The following is a 10,719-nucleotide window of genomic DNA, read 5'->3' on the forward strand; positions in this document are numbered from 1 at the left end:
CACACACACACACACACACACACACACACACACACACACACACACAGCTTAGGAAGGCTCAATGATAAATATTAAAAATAAACCCCAAAAAAGCAAAGAAGGGATAAAAAAATAAAAATAAAACGTTAAATATCCAGAGGTTTCGCTTCCATTTTAATCAATTTTTGTTTTTTATGTGCTTTTCATTTTTAGTGTTTTAAAATTTAATTCATTTTCTTATTTTCAGTTTTAATTTTAGTACTTTACTGTATTTCAGTTAGTAAACATCCACTAATCCATGCAGCCACTTACCTCAAGAAAAGAATTGTAGACATTCTACATTGTAAATAAAGAATCTTAACAATAAAGCTAAAGCAGTGAATCTAATGAAATGTTTACTGCCTTCTACAGCACGACAAGCGAGAATGAAAAGGTTCTATATAGAACCTTAAAAGGTTATGTCATGAACCTTTTGGGATTTAATTTTAATGAATTAATTTTGTTTTAATTGGTTTTGTTTTAAACAGCTTGTAAACATACTTTATAGCTAGAATTTTTATAGCTAGAAAAAAAAAAAAAACTTGAACTTGAAAGTATTATGCAATCATTTAAGACATTTCTCCTTATATAGAATGTTTTTTGGCATAAAACCTTCTTTAAAATTGAGTCAAGAACCCTAAGGTTCTATATAGAACCCCACTGAACCTTTTTTCTAAGAGTGTAGCAAGAGAAGTATAACTTTTAAATGTTCAACACTTTTAAAAGTCACTCTTGCATGGGTAATAGTGTGCAAGTAGTCATTTCAATTAATTTTTTATTCAAAATTACTTAAAGTTCACCTAACAGAGACCAATACATCAAAAAACACCTTGAGGGAAGCTTCTGTCAGAGTTAAAACAGACCACATCCTCAAATGAATGAAAGTGACTCTGATTAACAGCTTTACAGTTGTAAGCACATATATATAGATCATAACTAATGTGCTTCTACGACCCCACAGAGACTGTTCTTCAGAAATAGACTCATGTAACATGACATGCTGTAATGTGATTTAATGCCATCAGTCTTTGGTAGAAGACAGGAACTGTCATAAATTAGAGCAGGGGTTCAAAGTCTTCGTCCCCTGACACCACCGTAACATTAGGACACAACGCCAGGAATATCTCTCCAGTGACCCCAACACCAGCTGAAGTCACCCAACACGGAGTCACACGCCGCGCGCAGGCCAAGCATTACCTCCTGGGACGATGGACAAAGGTAAGATCAACTTCACGCCAGCATTTGAAGCAAATACAGCACGTTTTTGTGGTGCATTTGGATATTTATTGGGAAAATGCATGAGAAATTATTTGCCAAGGTGTCTTTACACGTACTGTGAAAGCATGGTCAATTCTTTATGTACATGTGGTTGCAATGTAAAGATCATCCACAGCTGTTGTCTGAAGCATGTGAAACTGTTTATTCACTTCTCTTGACAATCAAACAAATGATTGCATTGCAATACCTTAATTTTTTTTGTCTCCAGTTAAAATACTTCATTCTCAATAGTTTTCTTCTACAACAGTCAGTATTGCTGACATTGTGCTATCACTCGTGACTGGGGTGTTTATCCATTTAAAATATCTACATAGCTTCATGGGTCAGAGTGCTAAAGCCTGACGTTTGGCAATGCTTTGCATCCGTTTCTAGCTGTGCATGACGTTCCTGTCCATTGCAAAGCATGCAAACCCATTCATTCTGATTCCTCAAATGTTAGTCAAGAATTGATGGGTCATGTGCCAAAAATAGAAATGCTTAAATGGCAGAATGTTGTGCATGTGTCGAGAACTGCTTTGCCATTGAAAATTACAAATACAAGTGAAATATATATATATATATATATATATATGCACAATGCATTTTTCAAAGACTACATGTTTTCTGTCTCTCCCTTCACAGTCATGGAGATTGAACGCATTGATCTGGCGTGTGAGGAGAACAACACGAATCACCACACGCTTCTGAACGGTGTGGACAGACTGATCGTGAGGAGAGGACAGCCGTTCACCATCACTCTACATCTCAGACCGGGAACTCACTTTCAAAATGGGGCCAATATCAATTTTATTGCCAAAACAGGTTTCTCAATCAGTTTCATACTTTTCTGACTTTGTATAAAACATGCAACTACATATCTGAACCATTAGATACAGAACAACCTAACTTCATGAGTTGGTGATATGAGCGAAAGCAACCACTGCCAATGGATCAGAGTTGAGCAGACTTTAACTTTTATGCAAATGATTGCAGCAACAACCAATGGGAGTGCAGAAAGTGAAGCTCATGTGAAAGCAAAGCCTGGAAGCTAGTTGACAAGAGTCAGAGTTTAACTGACAGATGCTGTAATTAAGAACTAATATATATTAGTTAACCGAGAGTAAGTTGACCGAGTGGATCTCTGAGCTTGTGTGAGTGAGCGGAGGAGGGCCTAATTAGCATATTCATAGATCTGTGTATACTAAATTAATGAAGGGTGTAGAGTTACATTCAAGCTATTTTAAGGCATGAAGATTTTTTTCCACAGGAAAAACATTTAAATATGTCATTTTGTTGATCAAAGATGAGTTTTAAGGGATAAAATTATTGACTACAGGGGAACTTTGATGAAATAATTATGATACCAAACTGTAGTAACATGCACTTATAAATCATTCACAATTAAATCAGGAACGTGCATGAAGAGCATTGAGGCTTGTTTCACATTTAATGCTAATGACTTTGTTAAAATACTTACAACAAATTAGGGCTGGTTTTATTATGGGGCGTCCCATGACATTAAAATTTACTCCTGCATTTAGAGGATTTACATAGCTGAAAGGCATGAAAGTAATGCTGCACACAGTCATCAGATCATACACTATATATGATTAGAAACATTATGCAAAGGATTCAAAACATGCATGTCACATTTAAGAGTACTTGTGTTTATCCATTCATGTCTTTCTGTTTGATTTCAGGTCCAATACCCTCAGTGGAAGCACAAACCAAAGCCAAATTCAGCCTCAGTAAATTCATCTCCAGATCATGCTGGAGCGCCACTGCAGAGACGACGTCCGACAGCACAGTCTCTCTGACCGTGTGCTCGCACCCAAACGCCCCTATTGGAGTCTATAAGCTGATCCTGGATCAGGGAGAAGGAGTTGGTCTGGGAGAATTTGTCCTGCTCTTTAACCCCTGGTGCAAAAGTAAGCTGTTTTATCATTAGCGATCAATATTGATGAGCACATAGAGTAATTAAACAGGAGCTTTGTGCATAAATCAGTTTTTTGTAGTTTGAACAGCACATATATCTTCAATGGCACAAGCACAAAGGATTAAAACAAGATTTTTGCATACGTGTTTCAGTGTAAACAGTCAGATTAGAAGTTTTACATTCTGGACACAATGTGCATATGATATATATTACTTCTTTTTGTTATTAAAGCCAAGAATGAAAGAACTTCATTCTTATTTTGTGAGGGGAAAAAAAAACTGTATGTAAAGGAAAGTTAATTGTTTTTTTTTTTAAACTCATCTTCATCAAATTAGGTAACATTAGGCCAATCAGAAGCAGGGCTGTGTTATTCTACAGCATTTTATAAACCTGTCCACCAATTTTTGAGTCAAATCGTAATGTCAACCAAGACTTGATTCTAACATTTGTAATGGTGGCACTGCTAATATTGCTTGGTTTGCATTTTACATTAGTTGTAAGCACTTTGGATAAAATCAATAAACATGTTCAAATTAATCTTCTCAATCTGTGTCGGTTGTTTCAGGGGATTCAGTGTATCTGGCAAGTGACGCTGAGAGGGAGGAATACATCCTCTCTCAGGACGGGCTGATCTACCGTGGGCTACCCAAGCGTATAACGGTCCTACCATGGTCTTTTGGACAGGTTCTGCTTCTCGAAATATCTCTATGATCGCTTCAGAGTAGCAACATGTTCATCAGAAGCTACCCTTAATTCAACTTCCTTTAATACAATCATTCTTAGCAGCAGAAGCAGCCAATAAAACATTGAGTTGGTATTAGTGCCCAAAGCATTTACACTTCACTGACACATTTGGTTTCTGTTTCCACAGTTCGAGTCTGGCATATTGGACATCTGTCTGCAGATTTTGGATGAAAGTCCAAACTACATAAGTGATGCAGCTCTGGATTGTTCTGAGAGGAGGAATCCTGTGTACGTGTCTCGAGTCCTCAGTGCCATGGTTAGTAACACACCTCAAACATTACTTAAGTTACTATACTAACTATACTATAGTTGAAGTGTTTCACCAGCTCAACTGCTATTTAGTTACAATCTAGAACTTGATGTTTAGATTCTAATCTATGTTTAGATTAAGCAAAAACTATCCATTTCCTCTTATTTTGAGACTCTAGAATTGTCTAGAATGACTTGCATGCATGCATTGAAGAAAATGTTAAAGGTTCTTTCAAGTGCAAAACTCACCGCCATGTGTTGTCTTGTATTGTTCAGATCAACAGTCTAGGAGATAAAGGGGTTCTGGTGGGTAACTGGTCAGATGACTATGAGGACGGGGTAAAGCCCACCGTCTGGAAGGACAGCTGCTCCATCCTCCGGCAGTGGAGTAGCGACGGCTGCAGGGCGGTGCGTTACGGACAGTGCTGGGTGTTCGCAGCTGTTGCCTGCACAGGTGATGCATTGACTTCTGCAATAATGATAAGAATTATCATTATTAACAATCATTCAACCAATTAGCAAGCAGATGCACCATTGCACTATAGTAGTTGGCAGAGGTTTGTCTGTGTTCATTTTATTTGTCCAAGGCGGTCTGCATGGTTCTGAATATGAAACACAAGGAATAATTATAATAATGGTTGAGGGCATTTCTAGATTCATCATTAAAATGTTTTAATAACCTTGGTTCATAACCTCCACTTTTCAAGAATTATGTTTACTTTTTAAAGGCCTATACCTGTCCAAGTTATTCAAGCTGTTCCTACCCCCCCTTAGGTGCCGACAATTACCAACAATCTCATTTATGATAGATTCTGATCCCTATTTTATGCTTTATTTGTGTCCCAGTGTCTAGAGCTCTGGGAATCCCTTGCAGAGTCGTCACTAACTTTGGATCAGCACGTGACAGCAATGGTGACCTGATAATGGAGCGTTTCTACAACGAATTTGATGAGAACATTGCTGACGACTCCATATGGTATGTATAATAGAGCCAAAATTAATCCAGATAAAGTTAAATGGAACATTCTTAAAAAATAAAGGTTCTTTATTGGCATTGATTGTTCCATGAAGAACCTTTAAAATCCATGGAACCTTTCCATTGCACAAAAGGTTCATTATAGTGGACAAAAGGTTCTTCAGAATATTAAAATGTTCTTTACACTGGGGGAAAAAAATTGTTCTTTTAAGAACTGTTCACTGAAAGGTTCTTTGGGGAACCAAATCTGTTTTTCTATGGCAAAAAAACCCTTTTGGGAACTTTATTCTAAAGAGTGTAAAGCAAATATGAAATAAAGTACCTTGTCCTTGCTCAGGAACTTCCACGTTTGGGTGGAGAACTGGATGACACGTTCAGACTTGCCGCTTGGGTACGAGGGTTGGCAAGCGAGCGACCCAACACCACAGCATACGAGTGAAGGTGAGCCAATAATCAATATCTGATTGAAGAAAAAAAGCAGAGTCACTGAACTCCAGTTGTGTTGTCCTCCTGTCAGGCGTCTTCTGTTGTGGTCCAGCCTCCGTCAGAGCAATTAAAGAGGGCGAGCTCACTCTCCAATATGACGTCCCGTTCCTGTACTCTGAGGTGAACGCTGACGTGGTGGAGTACATCAAACTGAGAGATGGAAGAGTCTTTAAGATGGGAGGATCCACTACGGAGGTTGGGCAGTCTATCAGCACTAAAGCAGTGGGCCGAGATGAGAGAGAGGACATTACACACAACTACAAGTATCCAGAGGGTAGGGAGGCATTCTGGGTACTTTCATTCATTCATGGTTAAGGATTTAGATTGGTAAGCAACAGGATTCACTGCAGGTTCAATTCCCAAAAGGGAATCCATAAATTATCATCATTGTACTATTGAGAAAGATACTTAATGCTACATTAGAACTGGTGTTGCTGTTCTGCTTGGAAAAAAAAGGCTGAATGCAATAACTCAGTAGTTTGGTGCTAGTCTAGCTGGTGTTTTAGCAATGGTGGACTTGGTGAGGCTAGTTAAAAAGCCTGAGACACCAGCATCCAAAACATGACAGATTCCTGAGAAATGAATTCACTCACCATCATGTTGTTCCAAACCCATAAGACCTTCGTTCATCTTCAGAACACAAATTAAGATATTTTTGATGAATTCCGAGAGGGCTTCCGGGTTCTACATCAGAACACCGGCTCAGTATTGGCTGACGCTGTTCATATGAGCACCACAACGCAACACACAAGCACACAAGCTGGCCAATAATGAGCCATTCTGATGTAGAACACGGAAGACCTGCACTGTGTTTACAATGTCAACAGCTTAGTACACCGACAGGGAAGAGAAGAAATTGTTGAATAAAGTTTTGCACACAAAAAGTATTTTCGTCACTTCATAACATTAATTTCACTTGCCCCCATCATAATAAAGATTGTATTCTGTTCAGGTTCTGAAGAGGAGAGAAAAGTTTATGAGAAAGCAAATCATCACAACAGATTGGCACAGGCCGGAGAGGAACCTGGTTTACACATCAAGATCAGAGTGACTCCGGATATGCAGATCGGCTCTGACTTTGATGTCTACGCAGAGCTCAAAAACAACACCATGGTCACAAAGACCTGTCGGGTCATGTTTTACGCCCAGGCAGTCTCCTACAATGGCAAACTTGGAGAAACCTGTGGACTGGGCGAGTTTACAGAGATGAATTTAGCTTCGACTGAGGGTAAGATTAAGTGTGTGTATTCATATGTATTCAAACAGGTAGCCATGTCTCATCTTGTTTTCTGTTTCAGGGGGTAAGGTAACTCTTCGACTGGAGTACGCGGAGTACAGTAAAGTCATTACTCAAGACAGGATGATCAAACTGATGGCTTTACTCATCGATGCAGAGACACGGGATTTCTACAGAGCAAAGCGAACTATCGTACTGGACAGCCCTGAAATAATCGTCAATGTAAATTTAATCTTCTGATTTCATTATACTAAGCTCAACGATTTACATTAACAGTATGTGGGCTTTACAAAATTAACATACTATTATTCGGCAAAAGTTTTTTTGTTTATTAAATCCCTAAATAGTCACTAAAATGCTATACATTATTCAACCCATGGAGTTTTCAAGCAAGATCCACCACATTTGGTGCAGACCATCAGCCTGTTTTGATCCCACTTTCTAAGTCATTTTCTAAAGCCCCTTTCACACAGAGATTCTGGAAAATACACGGATAATGTATCCCGACATCATTTAATTTTGGTTCATTCACACTGCCAGTGATTTTCCGGTACGTTCACACACAACCCGTAAAGACACGTGACATTAGAATGTGATGTGTAATGTCTCCGTAGCGTCTTAAGTTTGTTTATGATCAATGATTTCTCTCTTGAGAAACCATGCTTGTGCATTTTTTTTCTTTTTTTTTTATTCGATCATAAACTAGTGCATCGCATACCATTCCACTAAGCTGGCAAACGATCATTACGACACACCCCTTACGGCACTGGCCCTGCCTTTTGGTCACACAGGACACATTCCGGGACTGATCCCAGCAATGTTACTTGGTCTCCATCACGAGATCGATCCCGGATTCAATCCCAGAACACTCTGGCAATTTTACGGGATCAACACACTGTGTGAAAGGGGCTTAACAGATTAGATATAAGGATTTTCCATAGTGGATCTGGCATCCCCAAATCTAAATAGAAATGTCCATCTAACAACCTTTTTTATTAAATTGTTAAATAACTACAAAATAACGCTAATGTCTAATGTTATAGCAAAAACCCTTAATCTTTTAAGAAAAAGCTGGACTGAATCAGAAGGGTTTCAAGTTGCTTGCTGAATTGAGACATACATATTTAATCTGAATGAGCGTATGCATGACTCATGGCTCTAATGAGGTATGATTCGTTCCTCCACAGATTCTGGGCGTGCCAAAAGTGGGCCAGATCCTGGTGGCAGATTTAGTGCTGCAGAATCCACTGCCAGACCCCCTAGAGAACTGTGTGTTCACTATACATGGTGCCAACCTGACCGACAGCAAACCCATCACTCATGAGTAAGTCATCTGATCACTTAGGACCGGGGTGTGAAATAACATCCCCCCCTCTGCCAGCGGACATACCTGGTATCATTTTAACTCATCACTTGACCAGTTTGGGAGACAGATGCAGCATTTGTTCAGTGCTAATGCATTAATACATACAGTGGCATGAAAAGGTATGTGAACCACTTGCAGAATCTGTGAAAATGAGAATTATTTTAATAAAATAAGAGGGATAATAAAACATGCATGTTATTTTTTGTTTAGTACTGTCCTGAGTAAGATATTTTACATAAAAGATGTTTGCATTTAGTTCACAAGACAAAACAATAGCTGAATTTATTAAAATAACCCCATTCATAAGTATGTGAACCATTGATTCTCAATACTGTGTGTGGTTACCTGATGATCCACGACTGTTTTTATGTTTTGTGATGGTTGTTCATGAGTCTCTTGTTTGTCCTGAGCAGTTAAACTGAGCTCTGTTCTACAGAAAATTCCTCCAGCTCCTGCAGATTCATCAGTTTTCAAGCATTTTTGCATATTTGAACCCTTTCCAGCAGTGACTGAATGATTTTGAGATCTGTGTTTTCATACTAAGGACAACTGAGGGACTCAAACTCAACTATTAAAAAAAGGTTCAAACATTCACTGATGCTCCAGAAGGAAACACGATGCATTAAGAGTCGGGGGGTGAAAACTTTTGAACAGGATGAAGATGTCACAATTTTTCTTATTATATTTAAATATCATTGTTTTTCATTTAGTACTACCCTTCGGAACCAACAGAAGATACTTGCATGTTTCCCGGCAGAAAAATTAAGTACAGTTTACCTTGATATTTGAATTCAAAAGTTTTCACCCCTCTTTTATGTAAAATATCTTACTCAGGACAGTACTAAACAAAAAAAATAACATGCATTTTTTATTATCCCTCTTATTTTATTAAAATAGTTCTCATTTTCACAGATTCTGCAAGGGGTTCACATACTTTTTCATGCCACTGTAACTAAGTGAACATTGCTGAATTTAGTCCAGTATTGTGTTTTTAAATTTCAGCTTACTTATTTTAGCTGTTTAAGATATTAAAGATAAACTAATGACTGAATTCGTGTTGCTCATCAAAACCCTAAACATCTTAAACAGTCACACTGTTTTCTGACTAAAGCATTTTTCCCATGATTTGTGACACTGTCAAAACATTTGTGGCCGTTTTTAATATATAATATAACAAAATGCATGGGTTTAACCGTTTTTTGTTTTTGTTTGTTTTTGTTTTTTTTGGCAGAGTTGGAACAGTTGGTCCTAAAGAGTTTGTCACCGCCAAAGTGGAGTTCACACCAAAGTTGCCAGGACAAAGAAAAATACTGATAGATTTTACCAGCGATAAACTTCAAAACATTGAGACCTACGAGAATCTAGTCATCTATGAATAAATTAGCTGTTCTTACTTACGCTTGTGATGTCTTATTCTTTTAATGGTATCAAGCTTTTTTAACTTGTTCGGGACCAGACAAAATTTTGATAATGGCACTTATGAATTTTCAGAAAAACATGCACAACATGACTTGAACTTCCCAAATCCAGGCTTGGTGCAAAAACTACTTCTGAATATTGTTGCCACTATTACTGTGAACACAGACACAATTATTCCACTTTACAAACAGAAGTGTGATTGAAATAAATTGCCTTTCATTTTGCATGCTTGGTGTTCATTTCTCATGTTAGAAAAACAGAATTTGAATATTGCATCAATGCAAAACTGCTCAAAAAGTCTCAAACTCTCCAACAAGTCACTATAATGCAGTTTAAAACAAACCACATTTAGTCCTAACTTCAATCGGCTGGAGTCAAACTAACATCTACTGAACCAAGAGCTTCTTGTGAGGAAACATTCTTTATACTTATTTTTTTTTAAATGCTTATACTTATTGTTTTCTACACTTATTTATCTCTCCAATTTGCTTTCTTATAGATTAAAAGAAAATACAAAAATGGTGACGTGGGATGCAACTAACACTTCAACATGCACAACATCGATGTTCTCAGTGAACACCAGCTCGTATTATGTTATTCCCACCTATTTTATCGCCGTCTCTCTCAGCATCAACCTGGTTCTTGGTCTTCCAGCAAACTGTTACATCCTATGGCTGAGTGTGAAGGAGATGAATCAAGGACAGTCCACTGAAATCTTCGTCTTCAATGCAGCACTTGTTGAGGTCTTCTTCTGCTCTTCCTATGTTTTTGCCATAGAGCAGTATTTCTTTAATTGTGCCGATTATCAGTTTGGCACATACCTTCCTGGAATGGTGCTGTTGGTCGGTCGTCCTCTTTTTCAGAGCTGCATCTGTGTGGAGCGTTACATAGGGATTCTCCATCCTGTGACCTTCCTGAAGTTCAAACCCATGAAATACAGGATTGCCATCTCTGTCACTGGATGGAGTCTGACCATCAGCTTAAGCTTAATAGTTTCGGTGAACATCATTGAACTATATAGCTTAGCCTTG

General features: G+C 38.2%; 1 protein-coding gene across 1 annotated transcript; it reads left to right on the top strand.

The window, feature by feature from the left end:
* Positions 1-1,085: 1,085 nt before the first annotated feature.
* tgm2a (transglutaminase 2, C polypeptide A) lies at positions 1,086-9,662 on the top strand. The gene is made up of 13 exons (XM_048179168.1): positions 1,086-1,236; positions 1,918-2,097; positions 2,976-3,203; positions 3,777-3,895; positions 4,083-4,211; positions 4,481-4,658; positions 5,051-5,180; positions 5,518-5,621; positions 5,698-5,940; positions 6,619-6,894; positions 6,965-7,125; positions 8,091-8,227; positions 9,501-9,662. The coding sequence occupies exons 1-13, from the start codon at positions 1,227-1,229 to the stop codon at positions 9,646-9,648; spliced, it is 2,043 nt and encodes a 680-aa protein (XP_048035125.1). The 5' UTR covers positions 1,086-1,226; the 3' UTR covers positions 9,649-9,662.
* The last annotated feature ends 1,057 nt before the right edge of the window (positions 9,663-10,719 follow it).

This window comes from Megalobrama amblycephala, linkage group LG24 (assembly GCF_018812025.1).
Source record: "Megalobrama amblycephala isolate DHTTF-2021 linkage group LG24, ASM1881202v1, whole genome shotgun sequence".
Classification (NCBI taxonomy): Eukaryota; Metazoa; Chordata; class Actinopteri; order Cypriniformes; family Xenocyprididae; genus Megalobrama; species Megalobrama amblycephala.

Bases quoted from the DNA above. Each gene is read 5' to 3' on its own strand.
- tgm2a (XM_048179168.1), top strand. The intron at 2,098-2,975 runs GTTTCTCAATCA...GTTTGATTTCAG, and splicing joins CAATTTTATTGCCAAAACAG to GTCCAATACCCTCAGTGGAA. The intron at 5,181-5,517 runs GTATGTATAATA...GTCCTTGCTCAG, and splicing joins ATTGCTGACGACTCCATATG to GAACTTCCACGTTTGGGTGG.